The 26,341-nt window shown below is 38.7% G+C and overlaps 2 protein-coding genes across 9 annotated transcripts in view; one reads left to right on the top strand and one right to left on the bottom strand.

Annotated features, from left to right (window-relative positions):
• HACD4 (3-hydroxyacyl-CoA dehydratase 4) overlaps positions 1 to 26,335 on the top strand; it is a 66,716-nt gene extending 40,381 nt beyond the window's left edge. The window contains exon 8 of the transcript XR_013943289.1: positions 20,243 to 26,335. The gene's annotated coding sequence lies outside the window, so the exon portion shown is untranslated. The remainder of the gene's footprint in view (positions 1 to 20,242) is intronic.
• FOCAD (focadhesin) overlaps positions 1 to 26,341 on the bottom strand; it is a 117,061-nt gene that overhangs the window by 18,731 nt on the left and 71,989 nt on the right. For all 8 annotated transcript variants that reach the window (XM_080573262.1, XM_080573269.1, XM_080573268.1 and 5 more), the window contains 8 exons: positions 15,793 to 15,885; positions 13,565 to 13,653; positions 12,539 to 12,580; positions 9,966 to 10,074; positions 8,779 to 8,895; positions 6,823 to 7,061; positions 6,031 to 6,120; positions 2,846 to 2,993 (listed from right to left, as the gene is read on the bottom strand). In XM_080573262.1, coding sequence (XP_080429388.1) covers positions 2,846 to 2,993; positions 6,031 to 6,120; positions 6,823 to 7,061; positions 8,779 to 8,895; positions 9,966 to 10,074; positions 12,539 to 12,580; positions 13,565 to 13,653; positions 15,793 to 15,885 — 927 coding nt within the window. The remainder of the gene's footprint in view (positions 1 to 2,845; positions 2,994 to 6,030; positions 6,121 to 6,822; positions 7,062 to 8,778; positions 8,896 to 9,965; positions 10,075 to 12,538; positions 12,581 to 13,564; positions 13,654 to 15,792; positions 15,886 to 26,341) is intronic.

The raw sequence follows: 26,341 nt of genomic DNA, 5'->3' as shown, positions 1-26,341 counted from the left end.
CAATCGTTCAGTGTCAGAAACTGACAAACATCATTCTAGACTTTGTACCATTTCCTCCTGTAAGCTACTATGAAGTCTACACTCTTCATTTGACAACTGCATAAGCACTAAAAAAGGAATGGTGGTTTTACTGTCTCATCAGAATCATGGCTAATTTGTGTAACAGAAATAAAATTATAAAATTCCACATATAGCATAATTGAAAAGAAAATTAACTTCTAGGAAATGCAAGGTATCGTGAGAATATCTTTCATGAACAATGGAGCAATACACTGGCATGACAAAAAAGTCATGCCATTTTCAATTCATATTTTCACATGTTTAAGAAAGATTCTTAGTCTATGCCATTAAATGAATACACCTAAAGCGTGGCAGTATTTCTGATTTTGTTTATGTATGGCAAACTTCTGATCTTCCATGCAAATGTAGTTATTTTTCTCTATGCAAGTATCTGATCATTATCTATGCGAGCACCCACAGCATGCTGCGATCCCATCAGAGCTACATTCAGGAAGAGAAGCACATACACTGTGCGTGGGCAACTGTTCTACTACGACAACAGGCTTGTGTAAGGAACACAGGTGACACTATTTTTCTGCTCTTTAGCCCTAGATGTGGAAAGAAAGGAAATGCAGTATGAACCTTCAACAAGGCAACTGTGTCAAACTCCTTTGTACCAAAGCAAAGCAGCAGAACAACACATGACTACAGGAGTTAGAGAGCTCCTGCCTGCTGGACAGGGTTGGCAACAATTTGACCTCAAAGAAGTAATGCCCTTGTTTGGCCTGCTCTTGCTGCAGTAGGCCAAATCTACCTCTCAGATAGAGGATTATATGCCAGCCTTTTATAGCACTGAAAGAGCCTCTATTGCATTTCATAAATACAGTAGTATTCATCCTAGGGTGCTGGCCAACTTTTACTGATGTGATTATCTATGCAATGCCTTATATGATTTTAATTGATAAAGGTAGGTTTGGTATCTCATTCCAAACTAATTCACGTTAGTGAACAGCTGCTGCATTTCATCCCAGAAGTTTCTTATTTACCCAGTTTAAATTCAGTAAAAGACTATGAGGTCTCTCGGGAGAGATAAACAATTTCACAGTTCTAAGTCACTTTAATGCACGATCCATAAACTGAACGAGGCTAATCCCCAACACACGTGCAATGCCAAAAGAAGTTAACTCCATAATCATAGATCCATAGAACAGCTTGGGTTGGAAGAGACCTTAAACATCATCTAGTTGTTCCAATCCCCTTGCCATGGGCAGGGCATGGACACCATGAAGAGCTTTAATAAAGAACAAACTTTCAGAGCAGTACTAAGAAGGAAAAGAGAAGAATACTACCGATCTCTAACTCCCTCAATAAAACAGGATTATGCAACTCAGCTGTTCAGCTGATGTAGTCTTGCATATGACAGGTACAGTTTTTTGTTTTGTTTTGGTTGTGCAAAAACCTGCTTATCCTGATTCTTGATTTCTGTTGTAAACATATCCCATTTCATCAGCCTTCCTTCTCAAGTTCTACCTCAGCAATGTTACAGACTCATTCACTCACAGACCATGCTGAAATAATGAATGTTGCTGTATTAGTCCATGGTCAGCACATGTAAGCTTCTGTTATGTCAAAATGGAAAAAATGAGTTTGTGTATGATGCCTCATATAGGTGGAAAGGTCCATCTTTATTTCTATCCAACTTGTTTATAGCTCCTTATGACAACAGAAAAGAGAGGGAAGAAAACTACATTCTTGCCGTTTTAACTGGCTTTTATGTCTGGTTAATGTAATGTTGAGTATCTCCAACTCACAGTTAAAATTGAAAAGCATGCTCAAATTTAGCACAGCTCAGTTTTTTAAGTCTTCAAAACAGAGAGAGAGAACAGCAAATGGAACCATAGCAGCTTTCACAAGCTCAAGACTCACATTAGTTTGTGACATCAGCTTTCAAAGTAGGAAGCAGAAAGCATACTGCTGTCTGCTTGCTTGTAGCTATCTTTTTACCTTTTCAGGAAATTTCTTAATGTTTGCACAGCATTACAAGTTATTCTTTTTTTTTTAAACAGATATAAAACCAGCCTGATAGAATCATAGAATCATCAAGGTTGGAAAAGACGTCCAAGATCATCTGGTCCAACCACCCCCCTACCAGCAATGTCACCCACTAAACCACGTCCTTAAGCACCATGTCCAACCTTTCCTTAAACACCCACAGGGAGGGTGACTCCAGCACTTCCCTGGGCAACCCGTTCCAATGCCTGACTGCTCTTTCTGAGAAGAAATGTCTCCTCATTTCCAACCTGAACTTCCGCTGGTGCAACTTGAGGCCATTCCCTCCAGTCCTATCGCTAGTTATCTGCGAGAAGAAGCTGACCCCCAGCTCCCCACAGCTTCCTCTCAGATAGCTGCAGAGAGCAATAAGGTCTCCCCTGAGCCTCCTCTTCTCCAGACCAAACAACCCCAGTTCCCTCAGCCGCTCCTCACAGGACTTGTGTTCCAGGCCCTTCACCAGCTCCGTAGCCCTTCTCTGGACACGCTCCAGGGCCTCGATGTCCTTCTTGTACTGAGGGGCCCAAAGCTAAACACAGTCCTTGAGGTGCAACCTCACCAGAGCTGAGTGCAGGGGGATGATCACCTCCATGGTCCTGCTGGCTATACTATTCCTGATACAAGCCAGGATCCTTTTTCTCTGCACACTTCCACACAGCTTTGATATTGTGAAAGAAATATTATACACCAGTTATTCCAGTACTACAGGTATAAAATTTTGGTAAAAAGTTGAATTATTAAAGACAGCCAACAAACAAAAAGGAAGATTTGAAATCTGTGATAAAACAGATCATACCTCCTGGACCGATCTGCTCTGGTCCTCACTGCTTTCCAGGTATTTGCAGAGTTTTCGCAGTGAAGCAGAAACGTGCACTCGTGATTCTGTTTGGCTGCTGTAACTCATAAGGGACAGAACAAGTCCTACTCCCAAAATACATCCGGTGCTTAAAGAGAATGAAAAAAAACACACACACACACACATATATATATATGCATTCATAATATGTACATTAGCCATACCTTTGCTGCTCTGAACACTTTTTTTCACAACATTAAACTTGAGGGCCCTCTCCCCACCACTCTCTTTCACTTGGCCATCTTGTTTGTGATCTACATAAAATTAATATTTAAGCACACTTCATCTGCGTGGTATCTCAGATTTCTCAACATGTTCTAGGTGTTTCACTGCCAGTATATCAAACACTCAGCACTGCTGTCTGTCATGATCCACCTTTGAATCCATTGTCACTTATCTCAGTAAGGTAACCTGGCAATGTACAGCGCATGACACTATCATGCCAAGGAATGAAATAATTCATTAATAAATCATGAAATAAAATAAAAGGTTTATATTTTAGGATGAAGAAAAACTGACATTTTTTAAGGGCTAAATCCTATTATTAAGGTCTGTGGAGTTTAACAGGTTTCTGAAGGTACAGTAAAGAAAAGTCTGATGATGGTTTTGATTGAAAATGCCTCATACCCAAATCAGTTACTGACCTTGCGAAAAACTCCACAAAAAGTCAAATGCTCTGCCCAGCAATTTAAAGGAAGATTATTATGCATTTCAAGTTTCATAATAATCTGCTTTTTACTACATCTTTACTCAACATGTAAGCTTTAGCATTTATCAATTACTCCATACTTCTCTAATATTTATTCTTGCAGATGCAAGCTAATTCTACCTGGTAACAAATTTATACAAAAAGACACATCTGCAATGATCTTGTAGAATTCATCCTTAATATACGAAATGGCAAGGCAAGCCAGAAAATGCTACTGCTCCCCATGATTCTCAAAAGCTTTGCACAAGCAAACCCTTCAAACAACAGCATTACGTCAATTTTCACTGCAACATGTTTTTCTTTGGAGAAGAGACAGCCATCCAATACAAGGGCTGTCGGTACTGTTACGTTTGTTACCTATATGCTGTACTGCTATAATTGGAAACCTAGCTTGGATTTCCCTCCAACCCCACAACATGAAGGCTGATGTGAGAAAATCCATTCAATATGATCTACATGAATAAAAGGAAAAGTTAACAGTCATGAATGCACTTTCTTGCTGAACCTTCTATCTGCCTCTACATAAAATAGGTTTGGAAAGAAAAAAGAGCTGTTATATGGCTTCTGTAATAAATAACTTTGACAAAACCTAGTAGCATCAAGAATTAAGTGTCTAAAGATAATTCATCATGCATATTTTCCATACATGTTTACACGGAAATATCAGTGTATTTTTTAAACATCCTTATTTCTGTTTCTGTCTAACATACAAACAGATTAATGGTCCGCTCCCAGATCTCTCAATAATGTCTGAGTGCCTACCATTTAGAATCAGCAGCAACTGCAGTCCCTAAGGTTCTGCAATCTCTGAAACTTAGTTTCACATAAAAATTGAAGATGCATCATATTAACATACACTTAACCACTGGAAGTGATTTGAAATGTTTTTCTGCTCTAAAAGATTATGAATATCATCATTATTTTCTACCGTGTGGTTTAAGATACTTAAAAGTAGTAATTTATAAGCATTATTCCCACAACGACCTTTTCCAGAAAAGAAAATTTTTAGAGTATTTTATGTAATTTAACACAGACTTAACACAGATTCTTACAGATCCTAAGTGTACTCCCACCATGCTAAGTCACTGGCTCATGGAAAAACATTCTTATAGCTTAGTATTTATTGAAAACAGGTCTGTTTACTTTCTAACTGTCTCCCATAAAAAAAAAAGAGAAAATTCTCCTAAATAGAACGAAGAAAATAATGTATATAAACAACATTCCTATCAAGGCTGACATGATCAGTGACGCATGGTTGTGTGAGATCCAGACTGCATAGTACACACATTGATAAGCCTCTTTATTACCAAAAAGTCAAGACAGGATAAAAAAAACAAAACAGAAAAAGCCTCTTTCTCAGTAATGTCCTCCAATGTGTGAGATGTCTCACTTAACTCCCTGGAGAAGCATATTATTGGGTAGACATGCATGTTTTCTGAAACAATCAGGAGGTATGCCACATCTCAAAAATTTACTGTAGAGCCCGAGCATCCCCCTGACATTCGCAGGCATTTCTGCAACCAGGGTGGGTGAGTGGAAGGCACTCAGGGAAAGGCACAGGGTGGGGGGCTCGCTCTCTGCCAGATGTCAGTGTGACACAAGACTGCCTGCGACATTGCAGCAGCAGGGCAGGGATGCAGAAACCTTGTCTGCACCATGGCAGGATGACGAATTGGCCCCAGGAGTCTGTCACTTCTCCCAGAGCCCTACTGAACATAACTGACCTCAGAGCAGCCACAGGAGAGAAAAAGATTAGTGCTGGCATTTAGAAAAAAGGGAAATCTGCCCTCCCCCATTTTTAAAACAAAAACTCTCAAAAAGCTTGCAAATAAATAAACAAACAAAAAAAAGCATCACCAGTTGAGTATGGGTGAAGTGCTCACATAAGGTCAATGTAAGGCACATGTCCTGTGGTCAGCTTTGCTTATCATCCTGCTGGAGAGGCTCTTGCTTTAGAGCAGCAGTTTAAAAGTTGACAAATGCCAAGCTTGGACAAAAGTCTTCCACATTTACAGCTCTGCCCAGTGGTGTGTGGCAGGAGGCTGGGCACGGGCTGAGGCACTAGAGGCTCAGGCTAAAGGTGAGAAGCCTTTTCCCCACCAGGACAGCCCGGCTGTGGAGCCGGGGCCCAGGCAGGTTGGGCCTCTGTGGCCTGGGGGTTTCGCACCCTGACAGTGTAAAGCCTTGGGTAATGTAGTACAACCCCAAAGCTGAGCCTGTTTCAGGGAGGGATGTGGACCTCCCAAGGTCCTTGCCAGCTTGCATGAGTCCATGATTCTAGGGAAGTATTCAGAACAGGCTGTTTCCTTACCATATTGTTATACTCCTGTCTGTAGAATTTAGGAAAAAAAGCTTGAATGAAAACAACGGAGCTGAAGAAAACCCCAAAGCATCATCAGGAACGAAAGAAACTCACTTGTACTCCAGACTGGAGTCAAAGCAACACTCCTCCAGCGCATCCAGGGACTTCATTAGAAGTAAGTTCATCTGCTGACCAGGTACCTCACTACAAAAACAAAACAAAAAAGAAACTGAAAAAAATTCAAAACACAGCTCTGCTCTTCAAATCACATAGGACATTAAACCTCCTGATAAGACTGAATACGCCACTAAGTACTGTTCTTTTCTTGCTGTAACAGGCTCTCACACTGGCCTGTAAGCAGTGACTTTATGACTGGCCATTTGTGTCACTTTCATATGAACATACTTATGTAATTATGCAAATAATACAAAAACATATTCAGACCTTAACTGGCACCCATTTTTGGTACAACACCCAAAAAGAAATCAAGCATTCTGTCTCCATACAGGTAACTCACATGATGCAAGTGGACACTATCCAGTGTGCAGAACACCACTTAGAAAGGAGCTAGTGAGAATTGTGAATTATTTTACAATTAAGTTTCCCAGGGCATCTAGCCCTCTTTAAAGACATGTAAGCAGTCAAATTCCAGGTTGCACATGCACCGTAGGGTATCATGAAAATTAATCAATCAACCTGAAGAAATGGCAAAATATATAGAATATAACACAGAGGGAGAAAAAAGGCTATTGTAATAAAAGACACCTTGTAAAAAATTTGCAAAACACCTCAAGAATCATTTGCCTATGACTTGTAAACACTATATTCCCTAAACCATAGAAGCCACTTGCAGGAATAAAGTCGTAAGGTGGTAAGCACACCTACTTTACATGCAGTAATTCTTACCTGACTTTTTCTTCACACAAACGTGAGATGAACATCCCCAAAGCAAGGCCGATGTGGATTTGAACAGCCTGAGACTCATCAGCATTTGGCTTCCCAGGTAACCTGGCAGTCAGCATACTCAGGATTTCCTCAACCTTCTCCTTGCATGATACAATGATAACCGGCACCAGGAGAGACAAAGCAGTGGCTGCACAGGAACGAGCTATAGCACTAGCAGTATTTTCACCAGAATAGGATTTCTAGAAAAATATTTTTAAAAGATTTGTTTTTTCCTTTTCCTCTTTGGAAAGGATATAAAACTCATTTCCTGGTAGAAACATTCAGCAACTCATGAATTTAAAATAAATACCTATACAGCAAATGGCAGCACAGAGGTATTGCAATCTGGCAATAAACAGTATTTCATGGCATTGCCAATTGTACCTTTTTTCTTTGCCTTACCCTGCAGGCTGTTTATACTTATTGTAATTGCATAGGTAATTAAACTAGTGTAATTGAATATAACTTCTAAGTATAAATGAGATTGCAAAATACGGAGTTGTAAGCAAAGGATAAAACAGGCGAAAACTGGAATTTAATAACTATACTACACATGAGTAAGCTCATCTGTTTAAGTCTTCAGCTTCCATGCTAAAATATTCAGGAGTGTAATCAGAAGGGCAAACAGAAACCAGCCACACTGGCAAGGTAATTGCATAATTATAACACATTGTGAATTTAGTGAGCTGGAAAATGTACTTCTTTAGAAGCATCATACCTAGAATGAATAAACATGAGATCTTGCAAGATTACCAGCAGAGATGCTTTCTAGAAGAAAGATCCCTTACAAAGTTTTTAAATTTATTTCCATTTTAAAACAGCCTAATCTACATTTATCTTCTTGTGTGCAGCTCTGAAAAGATAAAAAATCCCATCAGGACGCAATGTACTCTGCAGGGCCATGGTTTCCACTGTGTGCCTTAGAATTCTACAAGCACAATATTTTTTGGATTTATTTACTTTTTAAACAGAATGGCGTTTAGAAATGAAATATGAACCATGTCACGCTGTTCCATCTCACAAATACCTTTTTTAAACAACATTGTTTCCAAAGACAGAAGTCATTAAAAAAAAAGTCAGCAAAAACTGCTAAAGCCAACCAAGTGCTTGAATCTCCTCACATCCAGCCAGTCTAGCATTTATTTAACGCTCCATTTGATTTAGTGATTTGATTTTGGAGATGCCAACATCTCACTGACTGGACTAAAGGCAGTTCATGAATGCATTTAATAAAGTTCAGGTTCGAAAACATCATGATACTTTAGCTGGCTGGTATTTGTTCTTGTAGGACACATAGCCCCTTCTGTATCCACAACACAAAAAATTTCCAACCTGGTCATCTTGACCACAGTCAAGAATTGGCAATACCTATTCTTTAAAATCTATAACAAGCTTTTAGGACCATCTCAAGGTCCTATTTAATAACTGCCTGATACTTCTGTTGCTTGAGAATTTCAGGCCAGTTATCACACAGAAAGCACTTATGACAATTTGTACTAGTCCTCAGGTGTTCAAGAAGTACTGTAAAATGAGAATCGCTGGCTCTGTAACTATTAGATTTTGCGAAAGTCTAAACTTCAGAGCCCTATGGCATACTCTCAGAATCACTCAAGAATTTGATATTGTTGTATGAGGAGAGTCTGTTCCAGTTAGAAGGTTGTTTTGTAGAATATTCTGTTGGGTTTTTTTTGTTTGCCTTTTTAAAATTCCTTCATTTATGGGGTATTATCTTCTCATATAATTTTTATTACCTTGGTAATTAGGACAAAAACCCAAGGCAAAAGTAACGAAAGGAAAAAAAAATATTCTTCTATATTACAACTACTACTGGACAAACAGAAACAGAGAACTCCAGACTAAGAATTTGAAGTATAAAATGCAGATATATGCTCCCATCTTTAATACCATAGCACATACCTGGTAGAACCATGGGAACACTTGTCCTTTAGGCTTATAGCGGCTATTCACAATACTAAAGATGGTCTCTATAACCATATAAATCCACTGTTGTGTGGGAAGAAAATCAGGTTCAGTCTGCAAAAATCAAACCCAAATATTCATTGTTATTTTTTCTTAAATCAGGCTCTACCCGAATAGAAGTTCAGCAGCTGATGTTCCACCTATGATCCATCCAGAATGAGATCTTACTATCCCTAGGCACAGGAAGTAGCATGTTTATTTGACAACTCTGACCCTCCAGACACTACTTTTGATCAGATTATTCAGTTAAAGAAAATGATAGCTGTCAGAGAGCCTCACAACAACAGCAGGAAAAACAAAACAAAACAAGTTCCATTCACAACTCTGAACTCTTTAATCTTTTTAGTAAGTTACAGCTTTTATGAATCCTCTTGGCCCAAAATATAAATTTAATGTAGGCACGGAAACTAAGCATGACTATCTGAGTAACTATAGTTTGGTTGCAAAGTAAAACACTTGCCAAGGATATCTAGGCTAAGTATTTTAATCTATTGAAAGCTGACAGGAAAATCTAAATTCTACTGAAGTATCTACCACACAGAAGCTGACAAAAGGCATTTAAAAAACAAGACTATTTCTCCCCACACAATCTTTTAGAGGTTTGGCCAATAATAACAGGCATTAGAAAACATGCCTTATGCCGCTCCTCATGTGCAAAAACAATCAGCAACCTCAACTCATCCTGTCACAAAAAAACATAACTCATAAATAATGCATAGTTCCACTGCTGCTACCAAAAGATGGCACCTTACAGTTACTGTAACGTTATGAGACACTGTGCTGATGCAAAAACAGTGAGTACGTTTACTATGCCACCCTAAAACATTCTGATGCATCCGATTAAAAGGTAAGGAAAGAAACTGGCTGGGCTTCAGTGTTCATTCTATGTGATCTGTCAAAGCCAGCATGTGTCTTGTGAGAAGGTGCCTACTTTCTCCGACTGAAATCACCAAGCTACTTTTGTATGGATCACACAGCAATTACTAGATGACTTTCACTGAACAGGGTGAAATTAGACCTTCAAAGTGTGAAGGACTTCATAACCTCTTACCATCCCCTCAAACACACCTGGTGATATTGCTTCATCACATTCCACTAAGAATTTCTTTCTCAGATTGACTTACCTCAGGCATCCGTTCAGTGTCTGAGGAAAGGCTGCTTTCGTATTTGGCTACAGCAACTGCGAGACCAGTTAAGGCTAAAATAGAGTTTCCTTTCACCACTGGGCTGTCTCTGGACAGAAAAAGACAAAGAACAATCAAGAGGCATGACAGACATGCCGGCAGCAAAACATGCATCTCAATAAAGGCAAGTTATGCTACAAGTGGAAGCACTTGCTCCTGGAAACTTTACTGGGCTGTCTTCTATATATAGCCTACCATACACAAACAGATACATAAACAAAAACCCTTTCAGCTGCCACTAAAAGAAGTGCTGCCATCTTGCAGAGCACGTGCACTCACAGAAATGCATCAATTGATCTTATCTTGTACCATCTCTAGACAGGATAACACAAAAAGCTCTCCAAGTAGAGACTGCTAGGCAGGCCAGGTGTCACTTCAAAATAGCATCTGTTTGGGAGTTTCAGTGGAGAAGCCATCACTGAAATCTCAGTTTAAACTTGGTTTTAAATTATTTTTTCTTATTACTTCCCTACGTTATGAAACAATCATATCATGGAAAATAACTGGTTTCAAAGAGTAATGACTACGACCGCAGTGCAAACCTTTACTTTTCCCTGAAAGGAACTCAAGAAAAATAATCTGCCACCTGGGCATAAGATAGAGAATATAACTGTTCAGTTTCGTGAAAAGAAAGATGCCCATTTCCCATAATTCCCAGAAAAACATGTCACAATATAATCTTGCTAGAGCCATCTTAGGTGTTTTACAATAATAGCAACTGAACGATACTACTGTAGGAGACCACTGATGACAGCCTTACACTAGACCAACACATGGTGTATTACACTTTCTGCATTAGTCCTGCATTTCTGGAAACTTCCTCGTCTGTTGCTATAAGTACACACTTGCAAATTTAGGCATTTGCTTCCAGATCTAAAGATTTCATTTTCACAACAAAAATATGTTGTAGTTTGTTTTTTTTTTTAAAAAGACACAAATCTCATTGGAATGTCATTGACCTTTCCTGTTTCAAACGCTAAAAGTATATCATTTCAGATAAGAGAACTACAAATAATTAAAATCAGGTGCCTAGTTAACTTCTTTGAAATCTCCCCCTATCTCTTGCCTCAAGTCATTTCCCAATTTATGCTACAGTCTTTTTTTTGTTATTATCAGCTTCTAAGAGGCTACACTTTGTAACGTACCTCATACTGAGAGGAATTTCTGAATCTATACATTCATGAAAGCTGGATGCTGTAAATTTAATGGGGGTAAAAAACATCATACTAACAACAAATCCTAGGAAGAAAAGCAGCAGTGCCTTATTCTTTAATGAAAATATGGAACAAATTAAGTATTTTCTTAGAAGAAAGTCAGTAAACAAAAGAAGTTCTTTCTAGAGACATGGCCTATGCACAAGAAATCCTTCTCCTGTTACCTAAAGAAAATGCACCACTTCCAAATCTGCAAAATGCTACCACCTCAATTAGTTTTGCTAATGAACTTTTATAACTAAAATCGTAACTTTCACTCTGAGACACAGAATATATTTTGATTTTTATATGTTTAATTTATTAATAATTGTAGATATATAATAAGTAATAAATAATATAATTATTATTTTATTCCTCCTTTATCTCTTGCTGCTACATTACCTTAACACAGGTATTTATTGAGTAGCTAAAATATCAAACAGATCTCCCAATTTCATCCCTCCTTAGCTGAACCCTTTCAAGATGGGCTGATATGCAAGAAAATTGAGCAGCTGGAAATATCTGAACAATAGTAAGTTAAAAAAGACAAAAGAGTTCAAACCTTTATGGAAAGTCTTGATTAAAATATCCAGAGCCTTCAGCTCACAGAAGCATGCCAAAGTAACCTTTTCTTCATTTACAAGAATATACTGAAATGGTCTATGAGTTTTCACTGTAACTCTTCCATTGATAACATTTTAATGATTTATAAGCACTTGATGTTCTGAGGAATCATTGCTTTTAATGCTTTTCCTTAACCTGGTGCAAGTGGCTAATTTCAGGCTAACCAAGGGCAAAGCATAAGAAGAAAGCTGCCAGCAGAGGGTGATGGGAGAAAGTCAAGCTACCATATGAAGGAAGGTTAAGACACTTATTCCTGCCTGAAAGCCAGGTGCCAATTCTAACAGCAAATTAACAAGCTTGTTACAATCTGAAAACATGTACTTACCTGTCTTTGTGGGCTTCCAGGCACAGGGAAGTCACCTTAACAGAAACTGCGATAGTTTGGAAAGGCCACTGGTCCGCTACAGACCAGCCAATTTCTAGATACACAGAGCAATTTGACGCAAACACAGTTTGCTGTTTAAAAAAGAAGATACTACAGTACTATACAGTCTTTACTCAAAATATTACCCAACAGCATTTCTAATAGACATAGGCAGTGGTAAAATGCTCAAATAAAGTGAGGATGAGTTCCTTTGTTGAGCAGCAGTCATGTGAAAACATGAAATTGGTAGATGATCTGTTGTGGGAAGTATTTTGCATCATCTGCCACAAAACAGAACTCATTCTCATCTGTGACAAATAAGTAGTTCTTACTTTGAAGCACCTTTGATGACATCAGTCAACATATCTCTGACCCTGCAACAGAAACAGCACGAATTTAGACCACATTGTTATATTACAGCAAGAGTTCAGCTAATTTCCTTTTGTGCCTTACATGTGCCCATTCTAGGTCAACAGTTATCTCAAATTGCTATTAGGCGGCTTCGCACAAATTAATCTCAGGTATTAAAACTACAAAAGTGCTCAACTAACACTCAATGTTCCTTCATACTAATTTGCACTACCAGTGCTTTGTAAATGGCCCTTATTTGACTTCATACTTTTTGCAAAATGCAGGTTTATTCAACAGCCATAAATTTATTCTTTGCATTGTTACATATAGGCATCCAAATCACCACACTATGTCTTGGCATAATAAAATGAGGATGTTTTACAATGGACAACTGTAACAATTTATACAACACTTGTCATTCTCCTGGAAACAACTATGGACAGTTATGCTATTAAGGACTGTAGAAAACTGAATCAATTTAAACAAAAGCAAAAGGAGTAGTTGCAATTTCTTACATATAACTGTACTCAATTTATAATAGGCTACTTGTCTGCATTTGTTTAGTTTTACATTCATATCCAGACAGAAGCAAAGATGCAGTGAATCTTCTACCTAGTCAGATTTTGGTAAGGAAAGAGATCTTGTACACCACAACATACAATACCTACCCATAAATCCTGGCCATGACTGTCACCCTACACAAAAAGATACCTTCCAATCAGAGTTCCATAACACATTGTTAGAAGTCTAAGAATGCATGCCTCATAAAACAGATTCATATACACCGAGATACATATTACTCAGGCTTTAAAAGAAATTCAGTCAGGGTTTCCATCTAAGTATGCTGTTTCAAACCCACTTAGTCTGGAAACACTGACATCAACTTGACAAACATCAATGCAGAATTACATAGTACTTACACAATAAAGCATTAACACTAAAGTCTATACCTTCTGCCCCCTCACTTGCCATTACAAGTCGTAAAGAGCAAGAAGGCAATTCCTTACCAGAGCCATGCTGTAAACTGCTTGTACTGTACATCTTCAGGATCCTCTTTTCCCTGCTTTAACTCCATCTCCAGCTTTGCTTGTCTCCCCTGCAGAATCACAGCATAAGTCAGAAGTAGCCCTTACATGGCCAATCAGTGTTAAGATTTTTTCAGGGAACGCTTGGGTAACAGATGTAACCTTTCCCTTGAGTGCTACTTTGTAAGTGAACCCCATTGTTCTTTATATGGGATCCCACTATAATTATATAAGAAAATAATAATAATAATAAAGAATTCTTGAGTGAGAAAAACACCTGCAGATGGCACAAATGGTCACAGATACTGAGAGATTTATGGAAACAGACAAGGTCCCTTTGGGAGTGGAGAGTGTACAACAAGCAGGGAATGAAATATAGAAGCCTAGCACCTAAAATGGGTTCTGAGAGCAAAAAATTACTTTCTTGATTCACTACTTAAAAAATAATTCCTCATCCTTTTCCTTCTTATGATCTCAGCCTCCTTCTAGTACAGTTTCTTCTGTACCTCAAAGGAGATGATGTGGATTCTGGCCACATGTGTTATCTAAACCTATTAAGCAGCTTTGCCTTACGCTCATTCTCAAACCTTGAGACAACTACAGCTCAATTCGTTTGAGTTATCAGTTGCTGCTCTTTAGCTGGTTATTAAGCCTTAAGTGAAAAACAGACACATAAGTTGTGTTTCATAAAAACCTGAGAACAAAAGATTGTCAATCCTCCAAATACAGATGTCACTCAGGAGGTGATTCTCCACTCCCAGAGACTAAAGCAACAGGTATGATACAATGACTATAGAGACAGCTGCATAAAAATTATGCCCTGCTGTCAGAAGCATAACCTTCGATGAGAAATTCCTTGGCTTTACAGTATGTTTAAATCTATTGCAATACTCCCAAACAAGTAAACACTGGCTTAAGTTCAGGACTAAATCAAGAACTGTAGGATTATCATGAAGTTGAGTTCCCAAACATGCTGAACGCGCAAATTGGCACAAGTGCTTAAGCATTTGAGTAGACATACTAAAGACAGGAGAACTTCCAGATGTCCAAAAGGAAAAAATCCTCAAACAAGTACTTTGGTGAACTGTTTAGAGTATGCCTGGATAACCCAGCACAGACTCTACAAACCTCTGCCTCCAAACAGTAGAAAATGTTACTGTATACCTGCTCAGAAATACTGAGTTATGTACTATCCAGACTATTCAGCTTATACTATAGTCTCTTTAGGCCACCTCATACGAAATGTACTATAGAAGTACAAGGAACAGAATAAAGATACTGGGTACCTTTTTAAAAAACAAAAACAAAAACAAAGCAAAACATTAAAAAAAGCGACAATGGCCAGCTCTGTGGTTAAGATCTAAAATTACTATTTGAAAAGCAACTGCCTGCGTTGTAATGGGGCTCAGTTTAGAATCTGATGTTTGCCGATGTCCAAGGTAAAATTTCTTCTAAAAAACGTTACAGAAGTGTATGTTTTACTGCATAGCAAAGGAACAGTCAAAGCTTCTCTGTTTTGCTCAGCAACCTTAGCTGCTCATACTGAAAAAAACTGATGTGACCTGGAAACATAAACAGTATAAAACAGTACAAAGGGAGACTTCTATAAGGGAGCAATTTGTCACTAGTTTTTACATCATTTTTTACTGAAGAAAAAAAAAAAAGACACAACATTGCTCTATCTACCAGGCCAGCTAACCTAACTAAAGAGCAGTTTTAAGGTATTTCCTGTATTTCCTGTCATTAGATCGGTTGGAAAAATCAGCAATGAGTCCTTACAATATGATAACATTGCATGCTGAATAAGAGAAGTTATACTCAACTAATGATTTCTCAATAGCTTCTGATCATTTTGTGGTATCATTATCGGAAAATTCCTATCCGAAATAATAGAACAGAAGTCTAGACAAAATTTCACATTCGAAAAAGTCACCTGCAATTGGAACTGACCTTAGTGGAACTTCACATAGGAAAAAGGCTGCAAGAACCAGAACTATGAGCAGGAATTATATTTCTACAAAGCATCTCAGACTGTGCTGCCTGAAAACTCGAATTTTATTTTCTTTTCATAACTTGTATTAAACACATTAAGCTTTACTTTTAAATTTTTGTTACCTGCACTGATGATTGAAGCTCTTGCTGTTAGAAATGAAAATCCATACAGCTTGAATGAGCATTAGTACGCACAGTACTATGTACCTCAGAATTACCTGTAGGACTGCATTGTAGGTTCGACTCATGAATCCTAACCAGGACTGTGGCAGCAGTATAGAGCGATGCCATTCAGAAGGTTGAATGTTAACCTGTGCAACACACCAGAAAGGGTAGAATTGGTTACAGTAAGTCTAACATACACTGAATGTATGTTTTCCAACCTGTGGTTTGCAAGCAATATTTTGGTAATGCCCAATGGACATTATACATGACTGTATGAAATAAAAACTGTTAGCATATTTTATTCTCCTTCCTGGTTTTACCCACATCAAGTTACTTTGCAACTTTATTACCCAGGTCAGCCAAAACTATTTGCTTCAGATAGATCACTAGATAATCGATCCCAGAGAGAGCACTGGAATTGCACATGACAATAAGCACAACACTGTGGTAGCACTGGTAGACAAAAACTCATACATAACAAGGATAACAGAGCAGTTTATGCTTGTGATCGCTCTTGTAAATCTTAGTTGCTTCTAAAAGTTTTAAACAGAACAGATGTGTATAATAAATGCATTTAGATGACAACCTAAATATTGGGGAGATTACTGAAAAGGAATCAGTATAAATAACTGGGGTAGGTATAATTATGTCCAAGTACAAAATACAAACTTCCCTTAAGGAAAATAATTGTTAAAAATAATAATAAACAAAGGAATTGTAAAGTTTCTTTCTAGGAAACACCATTTTAGAATTAACTGGAGGAAAACAACACTATCTCAAGGACAGCTTAAATAAATACACAACAGCTGTCCCTGCCTACCTCCAAATCTCACACAGATAATGGCAGCTTCTGCTTCACAAAAAGGGAATGACTCAAACAGCGAGCTGTACAATTTCATGTATGTGCACAGTCCATGGGAACCCAAGGTTGTTCTCTCCAGTAAGTATTATAACAAACAGTGACTTGAAGACATTTTCAGAGCATGTTGAAAAACAAAAATGAGTTGGGTAATCTCAGTAAGAAACCATTTTCTAGCCACTTGTAGCTTAATAACTACAGCAGTAGATTAAACAGAATGGGCCACAAATTCAAACCCACAAAAAAGCAGTTTTTCCAGACCTCAGGTATGTGATGTATGCACCTTCTCCGCCAGTTTGCACATCGTGCAATTTATAAATCAAACTACATTAATTCACAAAAATGTGCATCAAAACAAATAAATTAGCATACTCTTTTTTTCCTTTCTCACTCCATAACTGTTTTAATTGCAGCAACTTTTTATTAAAATAAAATAGGAGTTAAGGTGTCCTCATCTTTTAAATAGCCATGCTTTCAAAGCCACAAAAAAAAAACACCACTATAATAGAAGCAATGGTGCTGTAATGTTGTCTCCTTGTATTCTTCAGTGGGAATACAGAACCGATTTTTGTTGATACTGCCCAATTATTTCTACCGTCTGCCTCTACCAAGAAGATGAAAAAAAGTCATCACAATCATCATCAATCCACTGGAAATGAGTTATTTAACCTCAGCAGTTTCCTGGGTAACAAGTTTTTAATAATGGAAATGCAAACATGTCAGGCTGAGGTGAGGTGGGATGGATATATTACAGTAGTCACTGTCTAAGGTCTGCACTTTTCACTTCTAAATTAAAGGGACACATCAGGCTTCCTGAGTTATAGAAAAACTCATCCTGTAGCTATGATCAAACATAGTGCAAAGCCTAAAGCAAAGACCCTTCTGGGATTAAACTTGGCAAGATTACTATTCCTCCTTTTTCTTATTCTTCCTGATTTATTATGAAGACTTAACCACGGTTCAACATGTAAAACACTCCATGTCTCAAGGTATGCAAAATTCCCCTTTCTCTGCTGTGTGCTCCAGTGACCTCCTCTGTACATAACAGTCAATCAAGATAAACAAATGAACTTGCCTCACCTGTTAATTATCTTTCTATGTCTTCCTCTGTCACTTCCTCTGTTTTATGCCCCTCATGGTCTACATAAAGCAAATAATATTACTTCTTTACATGGATCTTACAACAAAACCCAAAGGACTGTGCCAAAGCTCCATGGCCATTGTTACCATATGAAGTTAAAATAGTTACGAGTAAGCACTAATATTCCTACACAAGTAAATACAATCCAAAGTCAACCAAAAGAGAGGACATACTCCACCCCAAAGCCAATAGAAAAACACCCTGCAGAAAAAAAATATCATATTTAAATGCCTCGATAACACTAGTCCTTTTATATTCACACACTATATTAACACTAGCCAAAATTGTATTCACAGATCCTGTCTCACCTCCGCGTATCAACTTCTTCAGCAAGTTGCTGAGTAGCCCAGGCTCCACTCAGAATTCTTTGTGTTAAGTTCCCACAGAATCTGCAGAAGCACCAATCTCACACTTTGCCTCTAGTCTGAAACTAATTTAGACTTCAGCACGAAACCAGACAAATCTAAATGCACATCTACGAAATTCATCATGTAATCTACACTTGCCCAGCAGATAAAGAACAGGCCTTCAAAACACCTGAATTGCTCCCACAGGAAAAAGAAAGCTTAATGCCTGTTGTTGCATTTAACATAGTCTGATCAGGAATGTATTAGCAGTACATCTTACCTAAAATTTGCAGATGTACTCAACAACCAGTGGAACTGCTGAGCAGCTCTTGATGAATTAACATTTTTCATAGCACTAAACATTTTATGAACATGGGGAATGAGTGGTAGACAGAAGACAGTAGAACCACAAAGCAAAGAACACTAAAGTAAAAATCATCTAATACTGAAAATGACTGGACATGGTACTAAAGATTATCACAAACTGTGTTGACACCCCCTGTTTCAGTACAGGACACTAGCTGTTTTTACTCTTCCTCTATCACTGAACACACAATGATAGTTGCATTAAGCATTGGTTAACTAACACTAGGCAAGCATAGACAAAGCTGAGCGTTAGCAAAATACAGATTCTTTTGAGAGTGCAATCTATATGTAAGAAGACAGTGTTGGGGTGGGAAAGGGAAAAACACTCAGGAGACTTCTGAACAACCTGTAAGTGGTTGTGAAACCCTGCCACACCTGGTCCAGGGATGTTCTTAGGAGTCAGCATAGCCATATCAGGCTGTCAAGCAGCTTTCAAGGAAGAGTTGCAGCCTGATATTTAAGGCAATGAAAAACACTTTGAACTAGGTGCTAGTAATATATTCTCGTTGAACAATGCTTAAAACCTTCAGGACACTTCTCATTGAAAAGACACACAAGCAGAGACTTTGGTAGCCAAATCCAGGAGAGGGAGCTCTGACAAACCGTGGGAGATGCTGCTCCTGTACTTCAGCACTTGTGAACACACATGGCGCAAGCTGTGCACTCTTCTGCAAGAGTGGAAAGTCATTTCAGACTAAAAAACGCACTCCCAATGAAAATCAAACATCATGACAAGATCTGGATGAGTTTTCTTTCACAAATCCTTTTGTGTTGCCACAAATCTTTGTATATTGCTCACTTGTTTGGTAACAAGACATTGCTAGCAGAGGGCACACAAAACAAGTTTAGGTAACAGTGAAATAAACCCTGTTTCTACAGTTTCCCTGGGTATCTAGTAAAGGTAATACTGCTTAAAGAGCAAACTTCATGACTTAGAAACTGTGATATCAATATTTATGACCCATTTTAAAATTAGTTGTTGTGCAGAAAGAATGGGAATTCCAATGCGTTCTTTATAACACAATAGGTTTCTACCTAGAAAACCTTATCAACTCAGATAGTCCCTAGGTTCAGATCATCTCTTTAACAAATGTGTGGCTATGGAAATCGTCTTTGAGACATTAATCATGTCAATTAAGTGTTTGGGCATGTATTTAAATGCCCTTCTCACACAGGGGACATATAAAGTGTGGCACCAGTGATTTCATAAATAAGACTAGCACTACATTTCCATATCAATGAAGAAGTGAAGTAGCATCTCTTCTATTCTTAAATTTTGCTCAGAGGGTCTTCATTAACATAATTCTGTGCATACACTTCCAAACACTCTTCCCAGTATTCTGTTGTGTGAAAATACTTGTCTGTCTTCCTTGTCTTTCTCTAAGCCACATTATACTGAGGAGATGGTTAGCAAAAATATGTCAGCAAATTTATTTCCTGAACACGGTTTCATCACTGGAGGAGATGCATTCAATATTAGTGGAATAGTGGAATAATTAATAGTGGAATTCCAATTACTGGAAACCAGCACAAAGTTGTCCATAATCTGAATTTACACCCTGTATTGGGTTTACATGGCAAGGGTTTGGTAGCAGAGGGGCTGGAAGGGTGTCCCTCAGTGAGCAGAGCCCAGCAGCTGTCCCATGTCAGGTCAGAGTCAGCTTCAGCCGGCTCTAAAAGGGACCTGCTGCTGGCTAGAGCCGAGCCTGTGAGAGAGACTGGTTGGGCCCCTGGGAGAGCAGACTGAAGACATGGATTTAAAAAAAAAAAAAATTGCTGCAGAACAGCAGCTGGTAGAGAGGAGTGAGAAAATGTGAGAGATAAACATTACAGCAGACATCAGTCATTGAAGAAGCAGAGCGGAGCAGATCTCCACGCTGCAGCCCGTGGAGGAGCCCCCGGTGGAGCAGGTGGATGTGGCCTGGAGGAGGCTGCGGCCCATGGAGAGCCCCCGCAGGAGCAGGCCCCGGGCCGGAGCTGCAGCCCGTGGAGAGGAGCCCACGCAGGAGCAGGGGTCTGGGGGGAGCTGCCGCCCGTGGGGGACCCGTGCTGGAGCAGTTTGCTCCTGGGGGATGGACCCCGTGGTACGGAGCCGTGTGGGAGCAGTGCTTGAAGAGCTGCTGCCTGTGGGCAGCCCCCGCAGGCTCAGTTCGGGAAGGACGGCATCCCGTGGGAGGGACCCCACGGGGAGCAGGGGCACAGAGTGACTGTGAGGGAGCAGTGGAGACAAAGTCTTAGGGACTGACCGCAGCCCCCATTCCCCTGCGCTGCTTAGGGGGAGGAGGTAGAAGAGGGTGGATGGGTGGGGGAGGTACTGACTGTCACCCCACCACAACCTTCTTTGAGGTAGTTGTAAGAGAGAGATAAGGTCTCCCCCAGCCACCTTTTCTCTAAGCTAGATAACCCCAGCTCCCTCACCTGTTCCTCATAAGACTTGGTCTGGGAGTATGCAGAGTGCTTAACACGATTATTATTTGTTGAGCAGTATTTTAACATTATACAACTCAACAGTAATACTCAACTGTGCAAATGCGCCTACAAGTGTTAATTATTATATATATGTATATAAGTATACTATTTCCGACACAGAGTGAGCACTTCAGTATTGATAAACATACACAGGCAAGACTATCCTCCCCTCTTATGTTAAAAACACTGCACCACTTCAGACTGTCAAAGCCACTATTTACCACATCTGCATGCCAAAAGCAGGCTGCCTCATGTGCTTTTTGTATGTAGCATAAACTGTTCTCTTCACCTCCATTAAAGAAATAAAAGCTGGGTAGCTAGCTGAAGGCCTAACAGCTTTATTTCCTTAAATGCAGAACATACATTCACAGAACCATCAAAACATATGGTGCATGATGCAAACATGTGACTCTTCATCCTCATTCATTTTTGAGAGGTAAGTGAAGCTGTTAAGAGATTATTCCCCAAAACCCTTACAAAGAATTACTCCAAAGGCTGAAAAACTGCAAGTAATTACTGGCTAATCTAGCCCAGGTGACTGTGATAAACCTCAGAGATTTCTTGCACAGTATGGTCCAGATAGCCTTAAAGAAAACGAAGAAAACACATTACCTAGGTGACTTCTGATCAGTGTGATTACAGTAACTTTAAAAGTCCTTTCAACAAGTGTTTAATAAGCCGTGTTTAATAAACAATCAAACAGCACATCTCCATTTCTGGGGGAATCATGATCTTCCTCTCTCAAGTCACTAGTGACTGGGAAAGAGAAATGCAGATTTCAAATGCACCACTGTCTATTGAACGTATGTTCTGCCTCCTATGAGATACCACTTCAAATAACATTAAAAAGACCCTTCTGTACCTCATCCCCTGCCTGACCATTCTGACAGATGTTACAGCTGTCTCCAATCCTTCATCTAGGATAACGCCTAGAAAATAGAAACAGTCTAGTCCATTAAGGTTTAACAGTAAATTGCCTCTTTACTGTTGTTGCTGATAGATTTGAATGGGAGCTAAAAACAGGTCTGTGTTAATTGTATGGTTTACAGACTTTAAAACACACAAGAAGAAATTCTTTTCACTGCATTTTTTTTCCCCACAATCTCATGAATCATACTTTTATACGTAAGGAATCTCTGAAAATTAGAACATGTTGCCTCAAGTGGCACCCAATGCCACAGTATTCAAAAATCTAAGTGCAATAATGGCAACTAAGCACGCAGAGATCCAGACAGATATGCAACCTGCAGACTCATATTCTGTGAGTGCACATCCAATCAGTGAAGAGACACAAACCTAATTATCCCACTATGGTGTTTATACCAATGACTGCTACTCCCTAACTAAGGAAATGACAACTGCTGAGAAATTCTACAGGTTAAATAAGGGGATGTTTGCAATCTCCCAAGCAATTCTCATTTCTTAGCATTTACATGTATGTGACAGTTTTCTTGGAACTTTATGCTAACTGCAATGCTTTAGAGGCAACTTTAAGACCTCTTTTTAATAAAATCTTATTTATTTATTTATTTTTAGCTTAAAAGGCCTAAGAGAAAAAAACAAACAAACAAAAAAAACACGTCAGAGCAGTAGCAATGAAATGACATTCCAGTAACTTAAACCTATAAAAAAACTGTTTAATGTGCTGTGTTGAAATCTGAAGCAATGACTTCACAGAAACAGTTAATTCGTATGGCCAGTGCACAAAACAAAGATTAGGTACTACTGACATAGTTTTCTTATACCAATACTGCTACTATTAAGCTTTATAGTTTAAGCTCCTTGTTTTTACCATTAAAATCTGCTTCCCAAAAGAACACTGACAACTAAATTAATACTAAAAAGCATGAAATTCAGTCAGATGAGCCTAGGAATTGACTTTTGTTCTAGTCAATGGTCCAAATGCCTTTTTCCTGAAAACATTAACTCCAGCTGTTTCTACGTACAAGGAAACGAAGGAAAGAAAATCTTTTTTGTATTTAAAAGACGTGATCTGAAAGAACTACTAATACATTTTAGTTTAAATTTTATATTTAAGAATTATCACCAAAAGGGTATAGTTAAGATTTTTTGAACATGTATTTATGGATTTTAAACATACTTCAATTTCTTTTTAGTATTACTACACTTTGAATAAATTGACTTAGTAATGAATGTATTCCAATGACTCAAGACTGAAATATTACGTTAAGTATCTTAAAATTTTACAAACTCCACCACATTCACATAAAATATGCTTTGTCAAAACAAATCATTTTAAGGCTGTGTTTCTATGATTCAAAAGGTAATTTGTTAGCTCATGAAAGGTCATTTCTTGCCGAGCAGCTGGATGTTTTAAATCAGTGCTAGTATACAAACACAACATCATTTTAATTAAAATCTCTGGTAAAAAGTAATGTGTTAGTAGGGGAACAGTTGAGTGTTTACAAAACAGTAGTTTATTTGGGGGGGGGGGGGGGGGGAGGACTTATGACTCGCAAGGCTCAAAAAATCCAGTATTCAGAATCAACAGAACAGCAGAACTGACCTTCACAGCACTGTAATTCTGCTTATGTTATGCTTTAATATATGACTTTTATTATCATATAATTAAATGTGTATTTTTCTCCAGTATATTAGGCACTGAACCCAGGTCCCACTACATGAAGCAACTACTCAGCTGGCAGAGCTTTTCTTTTTGGATTCTATGCAAGCCTACACTTCATTCATAACTCATTAATCTGAATCCACTCCAAAGACATTTGTCAATATTCTTGTGGACTTCCCCTTCTGCTCTCCTCTACAGCATGCAAGCAATTAGGAAACATTCATGAATTTATCTGCACGCTCCTCTCATGGTGAGGGATATCATCTCCAGCTTATGCTTTCATTCTTTAGTAGTAAAGAGGTTAAGGCAAAAAATATCTATTAAATTTGCATACTTGATTAGATGCCTTAAGATCTCTCATTACTTTTTTTGGGGGGGGTGGGAAGGGAGGTCTTAGCACCTAAGCTACTTTACAAGCCTGTTGACACTACCTTCATAGAACAGCACAGGGAGAGATTTCTAGATCACATTTCATCTGGTGCAGACTGGCTTTTGTCTGTGTACCATCTTGTCTAAATTTCTACCATGACCCATGTGGTGTCACTGTGGTCCATGATTATTAATTTTTGCGTTCTTTTCAGTACAAAGGACCCAAAATGATCAGATGTTGTATCACAGCCCTCTGGCGGGGTATAAATTTTATGTATATGCCAGCATGTGAAAGTGTTCAAGAAAGACAGAGCTGGAAAACTGACCTAGGCAGGAGAAGCCAAATTCGGCATGGTACTGTCTGTCTGAAAACTTCAAGCAAGCTATGCTGCAGACAGTTTTGCTAGAGAAGGAACTGCGTGGTTAGCTCCAATGAGACCAAGGGATTAAACCAGTGCAAATGCAATGTGAACAGTTAGGAAGCAGCACATGACAGCAAAGCCAGGAGAATGTCAAGGAGTCAAGGTGACAGATCTCAGCATCAGAACACAGACGCCGTGTTTTCCATTGCAGACAAAAGAGCTCAGTCTTTCAGTTTGCAAACAGATATTTCCCCAAGCCCTGTGCACGCAAGCTTCCAACTCAAACCCTATGTTATAATAATTTTATAACACAGTGTTTTGTGTCAGTGGTGCCATAAACATCTTTAATGAACTCTGCAGCACGTTGGCTCCTGGTCTGTTGTGTGACAGTTGCAGACCAGAATATCAGGACCCAGCTGGGCACACCTGTGTGGTGCCAGGAGTTGAACTCGATGATCCTTATGGGTCCCTTCCAACTCAGGATATTCTATGATTCTATGATATACAGTTGCCACCTGCAACTCATACTTCATTCATTCCCTCTCTTCCAACTTCTGCATCATGTACAACATGAAACAGTCCTTTTTATTACACAGTGCTGGTTCAGTCTCAATACAGGATCCACGCTGTACTCTTTCATACAAAATAGCCTACAATCAAATAATCTCTAATTGCCGGTATATAGAACAGGGGAAGGAAGAGTCATGGGACAGTTTAAGCTTTTCCACCCTTGAAAAATACATCAGGAATTGGTATTGCTGTGGGAAGAAGACAAAAGTCTTTAAAATGCCCAGCTATTCATGCATTTTCATTTCTGGAGATTCTGCTTAAGATGGAATATAAATTTTATAGGTTTTATTATTATTATTATTATTCATAACCTATGCTCTCTTGCTTATGTCAGACATGTATTTTACACATTCTTATGTATGCCCTGTGAGCAGAAAATTCATCTTCAAATGCACATAATTCATCTCTGCAGCAATACAAAACGATCCTATTAACAGAATTGTTTTATGAACTTTAAAAGGAATTAATATACTTATACATGTTTTAATAACTCCTCTCACTGGCCTAAAAATTAGGATTTTTTTTTCTAGGTCCTCTTTCATTGCAAATTTTGCCTTACTGCTCTGAAATTTTCAAAGATGAACTTTCCATAGAATCGTAGAATGGATTGGATTGTAAGGGACCAAGGGACCCCAGAGATCATCTAGTGCCAATGGCACTGCCATGGGTGGGGATGCCACCCACTAGATCAGGTTGCCCAGGACCTTGTCCAACCTGGTCTTGAACACCTCCAGGGATGGGGCATCCACAACCTCTTGTGGCAACCTGTTCCAGTGCCTCACCACCTTCTGAGTGAAGAATTTCCTCCTAACCTCAATCTAAATCTCCCCTCTTTCAGTTTGAAGTAATTCCCCCGTGTCTTATCACTATCTGCCCAAGCAAAAAGTTGTTCTCCATCTTTTTTAAGTCCCCTTTAAGTATTGAAAAGCTGCAATAAGGTCACCCCAGAGCCTTCTCTTCTGTTCTGTAAGGCTGAGGTACTCAACTCAACTTTCAAATCAGTCATTTAAATACCCTAACTAATCTCTCTACAAAAACTGGTTATAAGCACTTCATTTTCTGTAATGATTAAATGGGCAGATTACTTCTTGCTCTTTTTCCAAAACCACACAAATATTACAGTTTGCCAAAGATGATTGCATGGTATTATAATAGGTCAGGGAGTTGCAACATTTAAGAGACATAATAAAACAGCAAGTCTTAGGGGAAATGTAGACTTCATTTCTCAACGGAGCCCCATCTTTGTTCAGACTTTCTATTCAACTAGAACTGGTTAGACATAACAGGTATAAGGCAGGTGTAAGTAGTAATGCAAGGCAGAAAAAGGCAAAGGCTACCTTTTTGTTTTTCTGATTGTCACAGTAAACACTCGAAAATGTATTTACCTGTTCAATTCAACCATCCTTCACAGCAACTTTTGTTAATTATGATGCACACATGCCATTTCTGTAGCTACTACTTACCAATTACCATAAACAAATGAGAGAAGAAGGAAGCATAACACTTCCAAAAAGGGGAAAAAAAAGCTAGCA

The sequence above is a fragment of the Anser brachyrhynchus genome (genome assembly GCF_964034855.1).
Source record: "Anser brachyrhynchus genome assembly, chromosome: Z".
In the NCBI taxonomy this organism is placed as follows: domain Eukaryota; kingdom Metazoa; phylum Chordata; class Aves; order Anseriformes; family Anatidae; genus Anser; species Anser brachyrhynchus.
The sequence above is the reverse complement of the archived record's forward strand: the minus strand, read 5'-3'. Positions and strand labels throughout refer to the sequence as shown.